The 25016-nt window shown below is 38.1% G+C and overlaps 1 protein-coding gene across 3 annotated transcripts in view; it reads left to right on the top strand.

Annotated features, from left to right (window-relative positions):
- LOC117333654 (espin-like) overlaps positions 1-25016 on the top strand; it is a 55537-nt gene that overhangs the window by 7722 nt on the left and 22799 nt on the right. For all 3 annotated transcript variants that reach the window (XR_004533976.1, XM_033893061.1, XM_033893062.1), the window contains exons 4-8: positions 3816-3970; positions 16187-16405; positions 17340-17415; positions 17719-17862; positions 21031-21266. Coding sequence is in view for 2 of the 3 variants with exons in the window: in XM_033893061.1 (XP_033748952.1) it covers positions 3816-3970; positions 16187-16405; positions 17340-17415; positions 17719-17862; positions 21031-21266 (830 nt within the window). In the remaining variant the exon portion in view is untranslated. The remainder of the gene's footprint in view (positions 1-3815; positions 3971-16186; positions 16406-17339; positions 17416-17718; positions 17863-21030; positions 21267-25016) is intronic.

Below are 25016 nucleotides of genomic sequence, written 5' to 3'. Positions count from 1 at the left end.
GGTCCTGTACTAGTGTGATGTCACCCAGTCTATATTTAGGTTGTGAGGTCCTGTACTAGTGTGATGTCACCAAGTCTATATTTAGGTTGTGAGATCCTGTACTAGTGTGATGTCACCCAGTCTATATTTAGGTTGTGAGGACCTGTACTAGTGTGATGTCACCCAGTCTATATTTAGGTTGTGAGGTCCTGTACTAGTGTGATGTCACCCAGTCTATATTTAGGTTGTGAGGTCCTGTACTAGTGTGATGTCACCCAGTCTATATTTACGTTGTGTGGTCCTGTACAATGTGATGTCACCCAGTCTATATTTAGGTTGTGAGGACCTGTACTAGTGTGATGTCCCCCAGTCTATATTTAGGTTGTGAGGTCCTGTACCAGTGTGATGTCACCCAGTCTATATTTAGGTTGTGTGGTCCTGTACTAGTGTGATGTCATTCAGTCTATATTTAGGTTGTGAGATCCTGTACTAGTGTGATGTCACCCAGTCTATATTTAGGTTGTGAGGTCCTGTACCAGTGTGATGTCACCCAGTCTATATTTAGGTTGTGTGGTCCTGTACCAGTGTGATGTCACCCAGTCTATATTTAGGTTGTGTGGACCTGTACTAGTGTGATGTCACCCAGTCTATATTTAGGTTGTGTGGTCCTGTACCAGTGTGATGTCACCCAGTCTATATTTAGGTTGTGTGGACCTGTACTAGTGTGATGTCACCCAGTCTATATTTAGGTTGTGTGGTCCTGTACCAGTGTGATGTCTCCCAGTCTATATTTAGGTTGTGTGGACCTGTACTAGTGTGATGTCACCCAGTCTATATTTAGGTTGTGTGGTCCTGTACCAGTGTGATGTCACCCAGTCTATATTTAGGTTGTGTGGACCTGTACTAGTGTGATGTCACCCAGTCTATATTTAGGTTGTGAGGACCTTTACTAGTGTGATGTCACCCAGTCTATATTTAGGTTGTGAGGTCCTGTACCAGTGTGATGTCACCCAGTCTATATTTAGGTTGTGTGGACCTGTACTAGTGTGATGTCACCCAGTCTATATTTAGGTTGTGAGATCCTGTACTAGTGTGATGTCACCCAGTCTATATTTAGGTTGTGAGGTCCTGTACTAGTGTGATGTCACCCAGTCTATATTTAGGTTGTGTGGTCCTGTACTAGTGTGATGTCACCCAGTCTATATTTAGGTTGTGAGGTCCTGTACTAGTGTGATGTCACCAAGTCTATATTTAGGTTGTGAGATCCTGTACTAGTGTGATGTCACCCAGTCTATATTTAGGTTGTGAGGACCTGTACTAGTGTGATGTCACCCAGTCTATATTTAGGTTGTGAGGTCCTGTACTAGTGTGATGTCACCCAGTCTATATTTAGGTTGTGAGGTCCTGTACTAGTGTGATGTCACCCAGTCTATATTTACGTTGTGTGGTCCTGTACAATGTGATGTCACCCAGTCTATATTTAGGTTGTGAGGTCCTGTACTTGTGTGATGTCACCCAGTCTATATTTAGGTTGTGAGATCCTGTACTAGTGTGATGTCACCCAGTCTATATTTAGGTTGTGAGGTCCTGTACTTGTGTGATGTCACCCAGTCTATATTTAGGATGTGAGGTCCTGTACTAGTGTGATGTCACCCAGTCTATATTTAGGTTGTGAGGTCCTGTACCAGTGTGATGTCACCCAGTCTATATTTAGGTTGTGTGGACCTGTACTAGTGTGATGTCACCCAGTCTATATTTAGGTTGTGAGGTCCTGTACCAGTGTGATGTCACCCAGTCTATATTTAGGTTGTGTGGACCTGTACTAGTGTGATGTCACCCAGTCTATATTTAGGTTGTGAGATCCTGTACTAGTGTGATGTCACCCAGTCTATATTTAGGTTGTGAGATCCTGTACTAGTGTGATGTCACCCAGTCTATATTTAGGTTGTGTGGACCTGTACTAGTATGATGTCACCCAGTCTATATTTAGGTTGTCAGGTCCTGTACTAGTGTGATGTCACCCAGTCTATATTTAAGTTGTAAGATCCTGTACTAGTGTGATGTCACCCAGTCTATATTTAGGTTGTGAGGACCTGTACCAGTGTGATGTCACCCAGTCTATATTTAGGTTGTGAGATCCTGTACTAGTGTGATGTCACCCAGTCTATATTTAGGTTGTGAGATCCTGTACTAGTGTGATGTCACCCAGTCTATATTTAGGTTGTGAGATCCTGTACTAGTGTGATGTCACCCAGTCTATATTTAGGTTGTGTGGTCCTGTACTAGTGTGATGTCACCCAGTCTATATTTAGGTTGTGAGGACCTTTACTAGTGTGATGTCACCCAGTCTATATTTAGGTTGTGAGATCCTGTACCAGTGTGATGTCACCCAGTCTATATTTAGGTTGTCAGGTCCTGTACTAGTGTGATGTCACCCAGTCTATATTTAGGTTGTGAGGTCCTGTACTAGTGTGATGTCACCCAGTCTATATTTAGGTTGTGTGGTCCTGTACTAGTGTGATGTCACCCAGTCTATATTTAGGTTGTGTGGTCCTGTACTAGTGTGATGTCACCCAGTCTATATTTAGGTTGTGAGATCCTGTACTAGTGTGATGTCACCCAGTCTATATTTAGGTTGTGAGGACCTTTACTAGTGTGATGTCACCCAGTCTATATTTAGGTTGTGTGGTCCTGTAATAGTGTGATGTCACCCAGTCTATATTTAGGTTGTGAGATCCTGTACTAGTGTTATGTCACCAGTCTATATTTAGGTTGTGTGGTCCTGTACTAGTGTGATGTCACCCAGTCTATATTTAGGTTGTGTGGTCCTGTACTAGTGTGATGTCACCCAGTCTATATTTAGGTTGTGAGATCCTGTAATAGTGTGATGTCACCCAGTCTATATTTAGGTTGTGAGGACCTTTACTAGTGTGATGTCACCCAGTCTATATTTAGGTTGTGTGGTCCTGTAATAGTGTGATGTCACCCAGTCTATATTTAGGTTGTGAGATCCTGTACTAGTGTGATGTCACCCAGTCTATATTTAGGTTGTGTGGCCCTGTACTAGTGTGATGTCACCCAGTCTATATTTAGGTTGTGAGGACCTGTACTAGTGTGATGTCACCCAGTCTATATTTAGGTTGTGAGGTCCTGTACTAGTGTGATGTCCCCCAGTCTATATTTAGGTTGTGTGGTCCTGTACTAGTGTGATGTCACCCAGTCTATATTTAGGTTGTGAGGTCCTGTACTAGTGTGATGTCACCCAGTCTATATTTAGGTTGTGAGGTCCTGTACTAGTGTGATGTCACCCAGTCTATATTTAGGTTGTGAGGACCTGTACCACTGTGATGTCACCCAGTCTATATTTAGGTTGTGAGGTCCTGTACTAGTGTGATGTCACCCAGTCTATATTTAGGTTGTGTGGCCCTGTACTAGTGTGATGTCACCCAGTCTATATTTAGGTTGTGAGATCCTGTACTAGTGTGATGTCACCCAGTCTATATTTAGGTTGTGAGGTCCTGTACTAGTGTGATGTCCCCCAGTCTATATTTAGGTTGTGTGGTCCTGTACTAGTGTGATGTCACCCAGTCTATATTTAGGTTGTGAGGTCCTGTACTAGTGTGATGTCACCCAGTCTATATTTAGGTTGTGAGGTCCTGTACTAGTGTGATGTCACCCAGTCTATATTTAGGTTGTGAGGACCTGTACCACTGTGATGTCACCCAGTCTATATTTAGGTTGTGTGGACCTGTACTAGTGTGATGTCACCCTCTATATAGATTATGATGTCCTGTACTAGTGTGAAGTCACCTGTAGAATTTTTTCCCTATTTACAGACGGATCTACAGCACTACACCAAGCTTGCCATGATGCCAACCATAAAGCCCTTAGTATGTTGTTACAATATGGTGGTGACTTCACAATGCAGGACACACAAGGGCGTGCCCCAATCCACTGGGCTGTCACTACAAAAAGTACAGAGTGCCTCAAGGTAAGCTCATTTTCTGATATATATTATTTTGGTTTTTGTGCTTGATGATTTGTATAAACCTTTTAAATTTCTTCCTACATTATTGATTCATGTATGAACAGGTAACCTGACTATGAATTGTTTTTATACTCTTTGTTTGGGGCATGGAATCTGACAATGACCTACACTGACACCGACACCGACACCGACACCAACATCGACACTGACTCTGACACCAACACCAACACCGACACTGACACCGACACTGACACCGACACCAACATCGACACTGACACCGACACCAACACCGACACAGACACTGATACCAACACTGACACCAACACCGACACCGACACCAACACCTGCACTGACACTGACACTGACACCGACACCTACACAGACACTGACACCAACACTGACACTGACACTGACACTGACTCTGACACCGACACTGACACCGACACTGACACTGACTCTGACTCCAACACCGACACTGACACTGACACCTACACAGACACTGACACCTACACAGACACTGACACCGACACTGACTCTGACTCCAACACCGACACTGACACAGACACTGACACTGACACCGACACTGACTCTGACTCCAACACCGACACTGACACCGACACTGACACCGACACTGACTCTGACTCCAACACCGACTCTGACACCAACACAGACACTGACACCAACACCTACACTGACACCGACACCGACGCCGACGCCGACACCAACACCAACTAGGACAATAACACTGACACCAACACCTACACTGACACCGACACCGACACCGACACCTACACTGACACCAACACTGACACCGACACCTTCACTGACACCAACACTGACACCGAAACCGACACTGACACCGACACCGACACTGATACCAACAAGGACAATAACACTTATACCAACACCGACACTGACACTGACACGAACACTGACACTGATACCAACATTGACACCGACACTGACTCCGACACTGACACTGACACCGACACCGACACTGATACCAACACCTACACTGACACTGACACTGACACCTACACAGACACTGACACCAACACTGACTCTGACTCCAACACCGACACTGACACCAACACCGACACTGACACCGACACTGACTCTGACTCCAACACCGACACTGACACTGACACCGACACCGACACCGACACTGATACCAACAAGGACAATAACAGTCAATAACACTGATACCAACTTTTGATTCACCAATCTCAACATTCAAAGTTTTGCTTCCACAGGATAACTTTACTAAATTTCATTTGATTTGTGTATAAAAGATGACTAGTAACTACAAGCAATATTATAACTTAAAATAAAACTGTTATAAATATAATTTATTGAAGTTAGCTTTCTTGTACATAAACTTCTCACCATTGTATTACTATGACTTTCTAGTACATAACTCACCATTGTATTACTGTGACTTTCTAGTACATAACTCACCATTGTATTACTGTGACTTTCTAGTACATAACTCACCATTGTATTACTGTGACTTTCTAGTACATAACTCACCATTGTATTACTATGACTTTCTAGTACATAATTCACCATTGTATTACTTTGACTTTCTAGTACATAACTCACCATTGTATTACTGTGACTTTCTAGTACATAACTTACCATTGTATTACTGTGACTTTCTAGTACATAACTCACCATTGTATTACTGTGACTTTCTAGTACATAACTCACCATTGTATTACTATGACTTTCTAGTACATAATTCACCATTGTATTACTTTGACTTTCTAGTATTTAACTCACCATTGTATTACTATGACTTTCTAGTACATAACTCACCATTGTATTACTATGACTTTCTAGTACATAACTCACCATTGTATTACTATGACTTTCTAGTACATAACTCACCATTGTAATACTATGACTTTCTAGTACATAACTCACCATTGTATTACTATGACTTTCTAGTACATAACTCACCACTGTATTACTATGACTTTTTAGTACATAACTCACCACTGTATTACTATGACTTTCTAGTACATAACTCACCATTGTATTACTATGACTTTCTAGTACATAACTCACCATTGTATTACTATGACTTCCTAGTACATAACTCACCATTGTATTACTATGACTTTCTCGTACATAACTCACCATTGTATTACTATGACTTTCTAGTACATAACTCACCATTGTATTACTTTGACTTTCTAGTACATAACTCAACATTGTATTACTATGACTTTCTAGTACATCACTCACCATTGTATTACTATGACTTTCTAGTACATAACTCACCATTGTATTACTATGACTTTCTAGTACATAACTCACCATTGTATTACTATGACTTTCTAGTACATAACTCACCATTGTATTACTATTACTTTCTAGTACATAACTCACCATTGTATTACTTTGACTTTCTAGTACATAACTCACCATTGTATTACTATGACTTTCTAGTACATAACTCACCATTGTATTACTATGACTTTCTAGTACATAACTCACCATTGTATTACTATGACTTTCTAGTACATACACTTCTCACCATTGTATTACTATGACTTTCTAGTACATAACTCACCATTGTATTACTATGACTTTCTAGTACATAACTCACCATTGTATTACTATGACTTTCTAGTACATAACTCACCATTGTATTACTATGACTTTCTAGTACATAACTCACCATTGTATAACTTTGACTTTCTAGTACATAACTCACCATTGTATTACTATGACTTTCTAGTACATAACTCACCATTGTATTACTATGACTTTCTAGTACATAACTCACCATTGTATTACTATGACTTTCTAGTACATAACTCACCATTGTATTACTATGACTTTCTAGTACATAATTCACCATTGTATTACTATGACTTTCTAGTACATAACTCACCATTGTATTACTATGACTTTCTAGTACATAACTCACCATTGTATAACTTTGACTTTCTAGTACATAACTCACCATTGTATTACTATGACTTTCTAGTACATAACTCACCATTGTATTACTATGACTTTCTAGTACATAACTCACCATTGTATTACTATGACTTTCTAGTACATAACTCACCATTGTATTACTTTGACTTTCTAGTACATAACTCACCATTGTATTACTATGACTTTCTAGTACATAACTCACCATTGTATTACTATGACTTTCTAGTACATAACTCACCATTGTATAACTTTGACTTTCTAGTACATAACTCACCATTGTATTACTATGACTTTCTAGTACATAACTCACCATTGTATTACTATGACTTTCTAGTACATAACTCACCATTGTATTACTATGACTTTCTAGTACATAACTCACCATTGTATTACTATGACTTTCTAGTACATAATTCACCATTGTATTACTATGACTTTCTAGTACATAACTCACCATTGTATTACTATGACTTTCTAGTACATAACTCACCATTGTATAACTTTGACTTTCTAGTACATAACTCACCATTGTATTACTATGACTTTCTAGTACATAACTCACCATTGTATTACTATGACTTTCTAGTACATAACTCACCATTGTATTACTATGACTTTCTAGTACATAACTCACCATTGTATTACTATGACTTTCTAGTACATAACTCACCATTGTATTACTATGACTTTCTAGTACATAACTCACCATTGTATTACTTTGACTTTCTAGTACATAACTCACCATTGTATTACTATGACTTTCTAGTACATAACTCACCATTGTATTACTATGACTTTCTAGTACATAACTCACCATTGTATTACTATGACTTTCTAGTACATAACTCACCATTGTATTACTATGACTTTCTAGTACATAACTCACCATTGTATTACTTTGACCTTCTAGTACATACACTTCTCACAATTGTATTACTATTATTATGTACTATGACTTTCTGATAGACATACCTTTGTTGTTACAATAAAACTGGAGGGGGAGGGATAGGTTTCCTTTTCGTTTGTCTGTGTACACATATTACCAAAGTTTGTCAGCACTAGCTAGCGACTTCTTTCCTTGAAGGATTATGATCAAACTTCACACAATTTATTATAATAGATCATACTATCTTGGACAATTTCCAGTTTCAGGGTTATTGGGTCAACATCAAGGTCACTGTTACTATTTTTAGAAAATCTTTGTCAGTGCTCTAGTGGATTCATTCCTTGAAGGATTTTGATGAGACTTGACACAATTACAAGTGAACTATTATATCTCTAGACAAGTTCAGTTTTCAGGTTTGTTAGGTCAACGTCACCATTACTATTTACAGAAAACTTTGTCAGTGCTCCAACAGCTTCATTTATTTAGGGATTTCAATCAAACTTCACACACTAATTAAGGATCATAACATCTTGGACATATTTCAGGGTTATTTGGCATGGGTCAATATGATCATTGCTATTTTTAGAAAATCATCGTCAGAGCTCTATTGGCTTCATTCCTTAATATCACACTTCAGAAACTTATAATTGACCATATAATATCTGGAACGAGTTCGAGTTTCAGGCTTGTAAGGTCATGGACACCATTAGTAATTTATTAAATAAATTTAATATATTTGCTCACTGAAAATACCAACGTTACAATTTCTTGTGATATTACTTTAAGGTCATGCAGTTACAAGCTAATTGTATACTCTTCATTTTCCTGAATTAACACCAAAGTGTACCATATCTTTATGCATAATTACAGTACGTAACATCTAGGGGCAGCCATTAGAGGCCATGTATTAATTACAAGATAGAGTAATACTCAGTATAGCAATATATCAATATACTCAGTATATATCAATATATCAATACTCAGTATAGTAATATATCAATACTCGGTATATAGCAATATATCAATACTCAGTATATAGCAATAATATGTCAATACTCTGTATATAGCAATATATCAATACTCAGTATAGTAATATATCAATACTCTGTATATAGTAATATATCAATACTCGGTATATAGCAATATATCAATACTCTGTATATAGTAATATATCAATACTCAGTATATAGTAATATATCAATACTCAGTATATAGTAATATATCAATACTCAGTATAGTAATATATCAATACTCAGTATAGCAATATATCAATACTCAGTATAGTAATATATCAATACTCTGTATATAGTAATATATCAATACTCGGTATATAGTAATATATCAATACTCAGTATAGTAATATATCAATACTCAGTATAGTAATATATCAATACTCAGTATAGTAATATATCAATACTCTGTATATAGTAATATATCAATACTCAGTATAGTAATATATCAATACTCAGTATAGTAATACAGTGGAACTTCGTTAACTCGAACTCGGATAACTCGAATACCCCGCTTAACTCGAAGTACCTCGCCGGTCCCGGCCGAATTCTCTCTTTATCTTAGTAAAAAAAACTCGGAAAACTCGAATTCGGATAACTCGAAAAACTCGGATAATACGAAGTAAAAATTTGGTCCCAACAATAAAAATCCTACTTGAAATGTTCGAATAACTCGAAGTATAATTTTCGTCGATCGGTGGCAAACGCCGACATTTTTTAAGAGCTAAATTCCGTTTGTAATACTGAACATATATCGGCACTACTAACCTACATGCTATTATAAGTGTTTCATAAATTCATAAAAGAAATTGTCGGTTGAATCTTATAACAACAAGTCTTGGTGATAAAAAGTACTGCTTTACTTACATCAGGTAATTTCCCAAGGCGGTCGCCGATATCAGTACACACGATAGTCAACAACTCATCTACCCGTTCGCTCAAGCGGAACTAATCTCTGACACACCGGTAGATCTACCCGGCTGATGTTTTTACAGGTGTAGAAATGACACAGTCACCGGCGCCTATTAAATCTTTAAACTGCTGAAACAATAGCGTAATTACTGCCGAGGTGTCCAGAGTACAACTGTAACGGTCAGTGCTGTCTATTAAATCGGATAAAACGCCAACTCAGTTACAGCAACATTTTATACGCACATGCGCAGCCCAACTTCCGGTGCTAATACACATGGAAATGGCGTGGTTATCAATAAAAAGTAAGTAGGCCGATCAAACAGTATTTTATATATGTCCAATAAAAGGTAATGGTTCTGTTACGTTTTGTATGCAATCTGTGTTAAACTTAAACGGTTATTTGTTTTGACATTAATGACTTGTTATTTTGTCGAATTCCGTTTTATCGTTTACCTTTTGCAAACATGACTTGCACATCAGATCGTTATTGAAGTGACTAAGTGAAAGAAACTTTATCGTGACTGTATATCGGCAAAACTACACCAAATTACAAGTGACATAACGAAACATTACATATATATTTACATGTATTGACCAGTCTTCACACTAAACTGATGAGCGACAGAGCGAAGTTATAATGATTATATAATGTTGACAAATATTGACCAAACTTTTCATCAAAAACGATAACTCGCTTAATTCGAACACTCGGATAACTCGAAGTTTTTTCGTGGTCCCGTCGACTTCGAGTTAACGAAGTTCCACTGTATATCAATACTCTGTATATAGTAATATATCAATACTCGGTATATAGTAATATATCAATACTAAGTATAGTAATATATCAATACTCAGTATAGTAATATATCAATACTCAGTATAGTAATATAGCAATACTCAGTACATCGATATATCAATACTCTGTATAGTAATATATCAATACTCAGTATAGTAATATATCAATACTCAGTATAGTAATATATCAATACTCAGTATAGTAATATATCAATACTCAGTATAGCAATATGTCAATACTCTGTATATAGCATTATAGTAATACTCAGTACATGTATATATCAATACTCAGTATGCTTGTTTTATATGTACAGCCTAGGTGGAAATTCAGTACAGAATTAAGTATTTATAACTTCAAACAAACAAAGTTTATTTAAATGTCAAACAGAAATTTTAATTTCATAAAATATGTATAAAGGCTGATGTCACAACCTAATAAATCGTAACCATTGGTATGATACATCCTGAATTACTTGTTTTCATTACACACCATTACACACCATTACACACCATTCATCTTTATTGATCTGTGTTAACGTTGTTCCCCATACATAAATTATACGGTATCCTACGTCATCACTCTCATTATGTGGCCATATCCTTTGATAACTCGAGGTGTCCTTACTACAGAGATTATCAGGCCATATCAGGCCATAGTGTTTAGTGTACTGTAAGTCGAGGTGTCCTTACTACAGGGATCATCAGGCCATATCAGGCCATAGTGTTTAGTGTACTGTAAGTCGAGGTGTCCTTACTACAGAGATCATCAGGCCATATCAGGCCATAGTGTTTAGTGTACTGTAAGTCGAGGTGTCCTTACTACAGAGATCATCAGGCCATATCAGGCCATAGTGTTTAGTGTACTGTAAGTCGAGGTGTCCTTACTACAGGATCATCAGGCCATATCAGGCCATAGTGTTTAGTGTACTGTAAGTCGAGGTGTCCTTACTACAGGGATCATCAGGCCATATCAGGCCATAGTGTTTAGTGTACTGTAAGTCGAGGTGTCCTTACTACAGGGATTATCAGGCCATATCAGGCCATAGTGTTTAGTGTACTGTAAGTCGAGGTGTCCTTACTACAGAGATCATCAGGCCATATCAGGCCATAGTGTTTAGTGTACTGTAAGTCGAGGTGTCCTTACTACAGAGATTATCAGGCCATATCAGGCCATAGTGTTTAGTGTACTGTAAGTCGAGGTGTCCTTACTACAAGGGATCATCAGGCCATATCAGGCCATAGTGTTTAGTGTACTGTAAGTCGAGGTGTCCTTACTACAGAGATCATCAGGCCATATCAGGCCATAGTGTTTAGTGTACTGTAAGTCGAGGTGTCCTTACTACAGAGATCATCAGGCCATATCAGGCCATAGTGTTTAGTGTACTGTAAGTCGAGGTGTCCTTACTACAGAGATCATCAGGCCATATCAGGCCATAGTGTTTAGTGTACTGTAAGTCGAGGTGTCCTTACTACAGAGATTATCAGGCCATATCAGGCCATAGTGTTTAGTGTACTGTAAGTCGAGGTGTCCTTACTACAGGGATCATCAGGCCATATCAGGCCATAGTGTTTAGTGTACTGTAAGTCGAGGTGTCCTTACTACAGAGATTATCAGGCCATATCAGGCCATAGTGTTTAGTGTACTGTAAGTCGAGGTGTCCTTACTACAGGGATCATCAGGCCATATCAGGCCATAGTGTTTAGTGTACTGTAAGTCGAGGTGTCCTTACTACAGAGATCATCAGGCCATATCAGGCCATAGTGTTTAGTGTACTGTAAGTCGAGGTGTCCTTACTACAGAGATTATCAGGCCATATCAGGCCATAGTGTTTAGTGTACTGTAAGTCGAGGTGTCCTTACTACAGAGATTATCAGGCCATAGCGTTTAGTGTACTGTAAGTCGAGGTGTCCTTACTACAGAGATTATCAGGCCATATCAGGCCATAGTGTTTAGTGTACTGTAAGTCGAGGTGTCCTTACTACAGAGATTATCAGGCCATATCAGGCCATAGTGTTTAGTGTACTGTAAGTCGAGGTGTCCTTACTACAGGGATTATCAGGCCATATCAGGCCATAGTGTTTAGTGTACTGTAAGTCGAGGTGTCCTTACTACAGGGATTATCAGGCCATATCAGGCCATAGTGTTTAGTGTACTGTAAGTCGAGGTGTCCTTACTACAGAGATTATCAGGCCATATCAGGCCATAGTGTTTAGTGTACTGTAAGTCGAGGTGTCCTTACTACAGAGATTATCAGGCCATATCAGGCCATAGTGTTTAGTGTACTGTAAGTCGAGGTGTCCTTACTACAGAGATTATCAGGCCATATCAGGCCATAGTGTTTAGTGTACTGTAAGTCGAGGTGTCCTTACTACAGGGATTATCAGGCCATATCAGGCCATAGTGTTTAGTGTACTGTAAGTCGAGGTGTCCTTACTACAGAGATTATCAGGCCATATCAGGCCATAGTGTTTAGTGTACTGTAAGTCGAGGTGTCCTTACTACAGAGATTATCAGGCCATATCAGGCCATAGTGTTTAGTGTACTGTAAGTCGAGGTGTCCTTACTACAGAGATTATCAGGCCATATCAGGCCATAGTGTTTAGTGTACTGTAAGTCGAGGTGTCCTTACTACAGGGATTATCAGGCCATATCAGGCCATAGTGTTTAGTGTACTGTAAGTCGAGGTGTCCTTACTACAGGGATCATCAGGCCATATCAGGCCATAGTGTTTAGTGTACTGTAAGTCGAGGTGTCCTTACTACAGAGATTATCAGGCCATATCAGGCCATAGTGTTTAGTGTACTGTAAGTCGAGGTGTCCTTACTACAGAGATTATCAGGCCATATCAGGCCATAGTGTTTAGTGTACTGTAAGTCGAGGTGTCCTTACTACAGAGATTATCAGGCCATATCAGGCCATAGTGTTTAGTGTACTGTAAGTCGAGGTGTCCTTACTACAGAGATTATCAGGCCATATCAGGCCATAGTGTTTAGTGTACTGTAAGTCGAGGTGTCCTTACTACAGAGATTATCAGGCCATATCAGGCCATAGTGTTTAGTGTACTGTAAGTCGAGGTGTCCTTACTACAGAGATCATCAGGCCATATCAGGCCATAGTGTTTAGTGTACTGTAAGTCGAGGTGTCCTTACTACAGGGATTATCAGGCCATATCAGGCCATAGTGTTTAGTGTACTGTAAGTCGAGGTGTCCTTACTACAGAGATTATCAGGCCATATCAGGCCATAGTGTTTAGTGTACTGTAAGTCGAGGTGTCCTTACTACAGAGATTATCAGGCCATATCAGGCCATAGTGTTTAGTGTACTGTAAGTCGAGGTGTCCTTACTACAGAGATTATCAGGCCATATCAGGCCATATCAGGCCATAGTGTTTAGTGTACTGTAAGTCGAGGTGTCCTTACTACAGGGATTATCAGGCCATATCAGGCCATAGTGTTTAGTGTACTGTAAGTCGAGGTGTCCTTACTACAGGGATCATCAGGCCATATCAGGCCATAGTGTTTAGTGTACTGTAAGTCGAGGTGTCCTTACTACAGAGATTATCAGGCCATATCAGGCCATAGTGTTTAGTGTACTGTAAGTCGAGGTGTCCTTACTACAGAGATTATCAGGCCATATCAGGCCATAGTGTTTAGTGTACTGTAAGTCGAGGTGTCCTTACTACAGAGATCATCAGGCCATATCAGGCCATAGTGTTTAGTGTACTGTAAGTCGAGGTGTCCTTACTACAGAGATTATCAGGCCATATCAGGCCATAGTGTTTAGTGTACTGTAAGTCGAGGTGTCCTTACTACAGAGATTATCAGGCCATATCAGGCCATAGTGTTTAGTGTACTGTAAGTCGAGGTGTCCTTACTACAGAGATTATCAGGCCATATCAGGCCATAGTGTTTAGTGTACTGTAAGTCGAGGTGTCCTTACTACAGAGATTATCAGGCCATATCAGGCCATAGTGTTTAGTGTACTGTAAGTCGAGGTGTCCTTACTACAGAGATTATCAGGCCATATCAGGCCATAGTGTTTAGTGTACTGTAAGTCGAGGTGTCCTTACTACAGAGATTATCAGGCCATATCAGGCCATAGTGTTTAGTGTACTGTAAGTCGAGGTGTCCTTACTACAGAGATTATCAGGCCATATCAGGCCATAGTGTTTAGTGTACTGTAAGTCGAGGTGTCCTTACTACAGAGATTATCAGGCCATATCAGGCCATAGTGTTTAGTGTACTGTAAGTCGAGGTGTCCTTACTACAGGGATTATCAGGCCATATCAGGCCATAGTGTTTAGTGTACTGTAAGTCGAGGTGTCCTTACTACAGAGATTATCAGGCCATATCAGGCCATAGTGTTTAGTGTACTGTAAGTCGAGGTGTCCTTACTACAGAGATTATCAGGCCATATCAGGCCATAGTGTTTAGTGTATTGTAGGTTTCCCCGACACCGACTGAACAGTACAAAACTAATTGTTACTTAGCTACTGTCTGCCATGGTTCACCACCATTGACAAGTAATTGGTGATTATATTTACTTACAGCTGTTCAGTAATGCTTGTCCAGCTGTAATTATCTGTAAATTCAGCATGTCCAGCTGTGTACCTGTAATTATCTGTAAATTCAGCATGTCCAGCTGTATACCTGTAATTATCTGTAAATTCAGCATGTCCAGCTGTGTACCTGTAATTATCTGTAAATTCAGCTTGTCCAGCTGTGTACCTGTAATTATCTGTAAATTCCAGGTACCTGTCATTGTACCTGGTATCCTAGTTTCTTTACCAATCCTTTCCTTCAGGTATACTATGTAATTAGTTGTGAATTACCTTGACCCACTTTCTTTACAGGTGTAACTTTATAAAAAAAAATATAATTATATTTATATATGTCACATGACTAAATACATCTTCTTTTTTCCCCTGAATCTGTTAATGTAGACAGTGTGAATATTTTCTTTTTGATTATTGTACTTGTTTTTAATTAACTTCTTGCTGTAAACAGAAAATTGGCCCTATATCTTGGTGTTTATTGCCCCATCACAGATTGTGTCTATAGTACTAAAGCCCAGAAAAGAGGTATTGTCAGTTCCAGCATTGATTTTTCTGATCCAGTACTGATGTCAGCTGAGATGACTAATCTATGTTGTACTAGTATCAATGATTCAGCCTCCTGTATCTCACTTGTACTGCCTGGTGTGTAAATCCTCATGACATCATGTGTTCATTGGTCTGTCACAGTTTTACTAACATGTATTAATATGATCCCCATCATATCAACAATAGAAGTGTGGTTTAGTCTCAAAAACTTTTGATGATCTTCTGTCATTTTTATGTGCCCCCTCCATGAAATGAAATTTGGGGGGGGGGGGGCATATTATTAGTGTTACCCATGTCCATCTCAGTCCCGTCGGGTTGCATTCTATCCCGTCCTGTTGTGTGCTGTCCTGTCCTGTACTGATACAATGTAACTAGCTTATTTCAGAATTCTCAGAATGTGCTATACCATAAGAAAATCCCATCCACTTATCCAGAACCCTATTTCTATTTCGTTAACATTAACGACCCAGAACTATCCCTTCAATGCATGGTGTGTATTATTATGGTGTGTATAATTAGTTACAGATAAAGATCTAATCCTTGAGCCTTTTGTGTTTTACAGTACCTTATTGGTCACCACGCCGATGTGAATGCTCGAGACAAGGACGGCTTATCTCCCTGTATGTGGGCATGTCGACTAGACCATATCAAACACTTTGAGCTACTCAGCTCATCTTCCAACTTTCGAGTGGACGATGCCGATGGGATAGAGAGGGACAACAATGGCCGCACCTGGATGCACTGGTCCATCAGGAGATCCGAACCTTTAGAATGTCTCCAGGTGTGTTTCCTAATCATCTTAAAACTGTTTAAAAAAGGACAATATCAGATACAGAAGTGTTAATGTTAAAACTGTTTAAAAAAAGGACAATATCAGATACAGAAGTGTTAATGTTAAAACTGTTTAAAAAAAGGACAATATCAGATACAGCAGTGTTAATGTTAAAACTGTTTAAAAAAAGGACCATGTCAGATACAGAAGTGATAATCTTAAAACTGTCTAAAAAAAGAAAAAATGAAATGAATTGTAACATTTTGGACCATATCAGATACAGAAATGATGAAAATGGTGTGTGCCAAGTCCATGATAATGTTTATGATGAAACTAGTCATACTGTTGTAATTTATTGCAATTTTGTGCTAAATATCCACTATCCACTGATAAAGAGAAAACATGGACCACATCTTCAAAAACTTCAACCAGGAAAATAGCCAGAAATTTGCATTATAAGGACAAATAAGATACCCAACCAGTAGACTGTAGTGTTTGTGTTTTGTTGGTGTTAATATTTAAATCAGACTGATCAGTGGAGACGTGGGTACCCACCAGTAGACTGTAGTGTTTGTGTTTTGTTGGTGTTAATATTTAAATCAGACTGATCATTGGAGACGTGGGTACCCACCAGTAGACTGTAGTGTTTGTGTTTTGTTGGTGTTAATATTTAAATCAGACTGATCAGTGGAGACGTGGGTACCCACCAGTAGACTGTAGTGTTTGTGTTTTGTTGGTGTTAATATTTAAATCAGACTGATCAGTGGAGACGTGGGTACCCACCAGTAGACTGTAGTGTTTGTGTTTTGTTGGTGTTAATATTTAAATCAGACTGATCAGTGGAGACGTGTGTCTGTTTGATTTATGATTTCAATATCAATTTTATACATACTTTATACATACGTACATATATACATAGATCTGTATAATGATTCCTCTCCAGACCTTGTTAACCCAGGAGACAGCTGCGATAAAGGACGAGGATGGCAAGACGGTGCTACTTTTGGCAGCAGAAATGGGTAAGTTTACAAAACAGCCCAGTTTATTCTCAGTTTACTTGATTCTAAGGTTCGCTAGACTGTGCAGTTAACTACATTTTATCCATGAAACAGGATCACAGACATGAATGGTTTAAGAAACTTTTTCTAATTATTCAGTTAATTGATTAAAGCTTCAATTAAAAAATTAAAAATACTTTAAAGTTTTCAATCATGTTTTCTGAATGATTTTGTTTCTTTGAAGTTAGCAAACAGGTACTGGGTTATAAGAAATGCTGTTAAAATGAGAGTTTAATTGATGATATATGTGTGATTGATTTGCAGGTTCTCTGCTGGCTTGTAAGATCATTGTTGAGATAGGAGGTACAGACTGTATATATGACAGAGATACACAAGAGAGAACAGCTCTCCATCTGGCGTCTGTAGGAGGACATGGGGACATCGTCAACTACCTACTGGATCATGGAGGTAAGACACATTTCACAACCAGTTAACTACCTACTGGATCATGGAGGTAAGACACATTTCATAACCAGTTAACTACCTACTGAATCATGGAGGTAAGACACATTTCACAACCAGTTAACTACCTACTGGATCATGGAGGTAAGACACATTTCACAACCAGTTAACTACCTACTGGATCATGGAGGTAAGACACATTTCATAACCAGTTAACTACCTACTCGATCATGGAGGTAAGACACATTTCACAACCAGTTAACTACCTACTCAATCATGGAGGTAAGACACATTTCACAACCAGTTAACTACCTACTGGATCATGGAGGTAAGACACATTTCACAACCAGTTAACTACCTACTGAATCATGGAGGTAAGACACATTTCACAACCAGTTAACTACCTACTGGATCATGGAGGTAAGACACATTTCATAACCAGTTAACTACCTACTCAATCATGGAGGTAAGACACATTTCACAACCAGTTAACTACCTACTGGATCATGGAGGTAAGACACATTTCACAACCAGTTAACTACCTACTGGATCATGGAGGTAAGACACATTTCATAACCAGTTAACTACCTACTGGATCATGGAGGTAAGACACATTTCACAACCAGTTAACTACCTACTGGATCATGGAGGTAAGACACATTTCACAACCAGTTAACTACCTACTGGATCATGGAGGTAAGACACATTTCATAACCAGTTAACTACCTACTGGATCATGGAGGTAAGACACATTTCATAACCAGTTAACTACCTACTGGATCAGCCACATTATACCCGACCTGAATCAGACATGGTGTGTCATCAGTCACATTATACCCGACCTGAATCAGACATGGCGTGTCATCAGACACATTATACCGACCTGTATCAGACATGGTGTGTCATCAGACACATTATACCCGACCTGAATCAGACATGGCGTGTCATCAGTCACATTATACCCGACCTGAATCAGACATGGCGTGTCATCAGTCACATTATACCGACCTGAATCAGACATGGTGTGTCATCAGTCACATTATACCGACCTGTATCAGACATGGTGTGTCATCAGTCACATTATACCCGACCTGAATCAGACATGGTGTGTCATCAGACACATTATACCGACCTGTATCAGACATGGTGTGTCATCAGACACATTATACCCGACCTGAATCAGACATGGTGTGTCATCAGTCACGTTATACCCGACCTGAATCAGACATGACGTGTCATCAGACACATTATACCCGACCTGAATCAGACATGGTGTGTCATCAGACACATTATACCGACCTGAATCAGACATGGCGTGTCATCAGTCACATTATACCCGACCTGAATCAGACATGGTGTGTCATCAGTTACATTATACCCGACCTGAATCAGACATGGTGTGTCATCAGTCACATTATACCGACCTGAATCAGACATGGCGTGTCATCAGTCACATTATACCGACCTGAATCAGACATGGCGTGTCATCAGTCACATTATACCCGACCTGAATCAGACATGACGTGTCATCAGTCACATTATACCGACCTGTATCAGACATGGTATGTCATAAGTCACATTATACCCGACCTGAATCAGACATGGCGTGTCATCAGTCACATTATACCGACCTGAATCAGACATGGTGTGTCATCAGTCACATTATACCGACCTGTATCAGACATGGTATGTCATCAGTCACATTATACCGACCTGAATCAGACATGGTGTGTCATCAGTCACATTATACCGACCTGTATCAGACATGGCGTGTCATCAGTCACATTATACCCGACCTGTATCAGACATGGTATGTCATCAGTCACATTATACCCGACCTGAATCAGACATGGCGTGTCATCAGTCACATTATACCGACCTGAATCAGACATGGTGTGTCATCAGTCACATTATACCGACCTGAATCAGACATGGCGTGTCATCAGTCACATTATACCGACCTGAATCAGACATGGTGTGTCATCAGTCACATTATACCGACCTGTATCAGACATGGTGGGTCATCAGTCACATTATACCCGACCTGAATCAGACATGGTGTGTCATCAGTCACATTATACCCTACCTGAATCAGACATGGTGTGTCATCAGCCACATTATACCCGACCTGAATCAAACATGGCGTGTCATCAGTCACATTATACCGACCTGAATCAGACATGGCGTGTCATCAGTCACATTATACCCGACCTGAATCAGACATGGTGTGTCATCAGACACATTATACCCGACCTGAATCAGACATGGTGTGTCATCAGTCACATTATACCCGACCTAAATCAGACATGGCGTGTCATCAGTCACATTATACCGACCTGAATCAGACATGGCGTGTCATCAGTCACATTATACCGACCTGAATCAGACATGGCGTGTCATCAGTCACATTATACCGACCTGTATCAGACATGGTGTGTCATCAGTCACATTATACCCGACCTGAATCAGACATGGTGTGTCATCAGCCACATTATACCCGACCTGAATCAAACATGGCGTGTCATCAGTCACATTATACCGACCTGAATCAGACATGGCGTGTCATCAGTCACATTATACCCGACCTGAATCAGACATGGTGTGTCATCAGACACATTATACCCGACCTGAATCAGACATGGTGTGTCATCAGTCACATTATACCGACCTGAATCAGACATGGTGTGTCATCAGTCACATTATACCGACCTGAATCAGACATGGTGTGTCATCAGTCACATTATACCCGACCTGAATCAGACATGGTGTGTCATCAGTCACATTATACCGACCTGAATCAGACATGGTGTGTCATCAGTCACATTATACCGACCTGAATCAGACATGGCGTGTCATCAGTCACATTATACCGACCTGAATCAGACATGGTGTGTCATCAGTCACATTATACCCGACCTGAATCAGACATGGTGTGTCATCAGTCACATTATACCCGACCTGAATCAGACATGGCGTGTCATCAGACACATTATACCCGACCTGAATCAGACATGGTGGGTCATCAGACACATTATACCGACCTGAATCAGACATGGTGTGTCATCAGTCACATTATACCCGACCTGAATCAGACACAGTTGAGATATCGGTGTTACAATTTATTCACCCTGTATGCTACACACTTATTCTGATATAACCACTTTTTGTTTACAGCTGACTTGTCTGCGGTAGACAAGTTCAATGCCAATGCGTGGGACTATGCTAAGAACCGCCAGCTTCACTATGTACAGTTGATAATTATGTCCCACCAGAGGCAGCGTCTCCAGAGTAACCCGACCTCCCCCATCCCTAACGGGCTTGGTTTCTCTCTCATGTCCACCAACGGCTTCATGGGTACACTTGGCTCAATGAATGGCGACCATAATGGCAACGACTATGAACACATGATTGTAAGTGATAAAGCTAAATTTGTATTTTATCTTTGGAGAACCACACGTCTGTCTTTAGGCAAAGTTGATGGTATATATGTCATAATGTAAAAAAGCAAAACCCCGAATAAAATTATTAAGAATTTCAAAAAGTATTCAGTTGAGTATTTGTTTAATTATATGTGATAGTGGAGGATGAGAAAGGAAAATTTAGTGATACTATTTTATGTAATGATTTGTTTAGAATTGTGAACATGTCATTATTCCAAACATTTTACGGAATTTGTTGGTACTAAGGACTAAGGTTTTACAAAGATCGAGGAAAATGTTGTGGACCTGATTTAAATATTTAAAAAAACAACAACACATTTCCTGTTGTTACTTTGGTAAAAAAACCTTTTTGAATTTAAACTTAGATCTGCCTGTACACTGTTACCATAACTTTACCATACAAACTTGATCTATATGGCATCAATCCTCTGTTTAATAATTTTCATGGCATCATTCCTCTGTTTAATAATCTATATGGCAACATTCCTGTGTTTAATAATCTATATTGACAACATTCCTCTGTTTAATAATCTATATGGCAACATTCCTCTGTTTAATAATCTATATGGCAACATTCCTCTGTTTAATAATCTATATGGCAACATTCCTCTGTTTAATAATCTATATGGCAACATTCCTCTTTTTAATAATCTATATGGCAACATTCCTCTTTTTAATAATCTATATGGCAACATTCCTCTTTTTAATAATCTATATGGCAACATTCCTGTGTTTAATAATCTATATGGCAACATTCCTCTGTTTAATAATCTATATGGCAACATTCCTCTGTTTAATAATCTATATGGCAACATTCCTCTTTTTAATAATCTATATGGCAACATTCCTCTGTTTGATAATCTATATGGCAACATTCCTCTGTTTAATAATCTATATGGCAACATTCCTGTGTTTAATAATCTATATGGCAACATTCCTCTGTTTAATAATCTATATGGCATCATTCCTCTGTTTAATAATCTATATGGCAACATTCCTCTGTTTAATAATCTATATGGCAACATTCCTCTGTTTAATAAACTATATGGCAACATTCCTCTGTTTAATAAACTATATGGCAACATTCCTCTGTTTAATAATCTATATGGCAACATTCCTCTGTTTAATAATCTATATGGCAACATTCCTCATTTTAATAAACTATATGGCAACATTCCTCTGTTTAATAAACTAGATGGCATCATTCCTCTGTTTAATAATCTATATTGACAACATTCCTCTGTTTAATAATCTATATGGCAACATTCCTGTGTTTAATAATCTATATGGCAACATTCCTCTGTTTAATAATCTATATGGCAACATTCCTCTGTTTAATAATCTATATGGCAACATTCCTCTGTTTAATAATCTATATGGCAACATTCCTCTGTTTAATAATCTATATGGCAACATTCCTCTTTTTAATAATCTATATGGCAACATTCCTCTGTTTAATAATCTATATGGCAACATTCCTGTGTTTAATAATCTATATGGCAACATTCCTCTGTTTAATAATCTATATGGCATCATTCCTCTGTTTAATAATCTATATGGCAACATTCCTCTGTTTAATAATCTATATGGCAACATTCCTCTGTTTAATAATCTATATGGCAACATTCCTCTGTTTAATAATCTATATGGGAACATTCCTCTTTTTAATAATCTATATGGCAACATTCCTCTGTTTAATAATCTATATGGCAACATTCCTCATTTTAATAATCTATATGGCAACATTCCTCTTTTTAATAATCTATATGGCAACATTCCTCTGTTTAATAAACTATATGGCAACATTCCTCTGTTTAATAATCTATATGGCAACATTCCTCTGTTTAATAATCTATATGGCAACATTCCTCTGTTTAATAATCTATATGGCAACATTCCTCATTTTAATAAACTAGATGGCAACATTCCTCATTTTAATAAACTAGATGGCAACATTCCTCTGTTTAATAATCTATATTGACAACATTCCTCTGTTTAATAATCTATATGGCAACATTCCTGTGTTTAATAATCTATATGGCAACATTCCTCTGTTTAATAATCTATATGGCAACATTCCTCTGTTTAATAATCTATATGGCAACATTCCTCTGTTTAATAAACTATATGGCAACATTCCTCTGTTTAATAATCTATATGGCAACATTCCTCTGTTTAATAATCTATATGGCAACATTCCTCTGTTTAATAATCTATATGGCAACATTCCTCATTTTAATAAACTAGATGGCAACATTCCTCATTTTAATAAACTAGATGGCATCATTCCTCTGTTTAATAATCTATATTGACAACATTCCTCTGTTTAATAATCTATATGGCAACATTCCTGTGTTTAATAATCTATATGGCAACATTCCTCTGTTTAATAATCTATATGGCAACATTCCTCTGTTTAATAATCTATATGGCAACATTCCTCTGTTTAATAATCTATATGGCAACATTCCTCATTTTAATAAACTAGATGGCATCATTCCTCTGTTTAATAATCTATATTGACAACATTCCTCTGTTTAATAATCTATATGGCAACATTCCTGTGTTTAATAATCTATATGGCAACATTCCTCTGTTTAATAATCTATATGGCAACATTCCTCTGTTTAATAATCTATATGGCAACATTCCTCTGTTTAATAATCTATATGGCATCATTCCTCTGTTTAATAATCTATATGGCAACATTCCTCTGTTTAATAATCTATATGGCAACATTCCTCTGTTTAATAATCTATATGGCAACATTCCTGTGTTTAATAATCTATATGGGAACATTCCTCTGTTTAATAATCTATATGGCAACATTCCTCTGTTTAATAATCTATATGGCATCATTCCTCTGTTTAATAATCTATATGGCAACATTCCTCTGTTTAATAATCTATATGGGCAACATTCCTCTGTTTAATAATCTATATGGCAACATTCCTGTGTTTAATAATCTATATGGGAACATTCCTGTGTTTAATAATCTATATGGCAACAATCCTCTGTTTAATAATCTATATGGCAACATTCCTCTGTTTAATAATCTATATGGCAACATTCCTCTGTTTAATAATCTATATGGCAACATTCCTCTGTTTAATAATCTATATGGCAACATTCCTCTGTTTAATAATCTATATGGCAACATTCCTCTGTTTAATAATCTATATGGCAACATTCCTCATTTTAATAATCTATATGGCAACATTCCTCTGTTTAATAATCTATATGGCAACATTCCTCTGTTTAATAATCTATATGGCAACATTCCTCTGTTTAATAATCTATATGGGAACATTCCTCTGTTTAATAATCTATATGGCAACATTCCTCATTTTAATAATCTATATGGCAACATTCCTCATTTTAATAATCTATATGGGAACATTCCTCTGTTTAATAATCTATATTGACATCATTCCTCATTTTGATAATCTATATGGCAACATTCCTCATTTTAATAATCTATATGGCAACATTCCTCATTTTAATAAACTATATGGCAACATTCCTCTGTTTAATAATCTATATGGCAACATTCCTCTGTTTGATAATCTATATGGCATCATTCCTCTGTTTAATAATCTATATGGCAACATTCCTCTGTTTAATAATCTATATGGCAACATTCCTGTGTTTAATAAACTATATGGCAACATTCCTCTGTTTAATAATCTATATGGCAACATTCCTCTGTTTAATAATCTA

Source organism: Pecten maximus, chromosome 8 (assembly GCF_902652985.1).
Source record: "Pecten maximus chromosome 8, xPecMax1.1, whole genome shotgun sequence".
Lineage (NCBI taxonomy): Eukaryota > Metazoa > Mollusca > Bivalvia > Pectinida > Pectinidae > Pecten > Pecten maximus.
The sequence above is the reverse complement of the archived record's forward strand: the minus strand, read 5'-3'. Positions and strand labels throughout refer to the sequence as shown.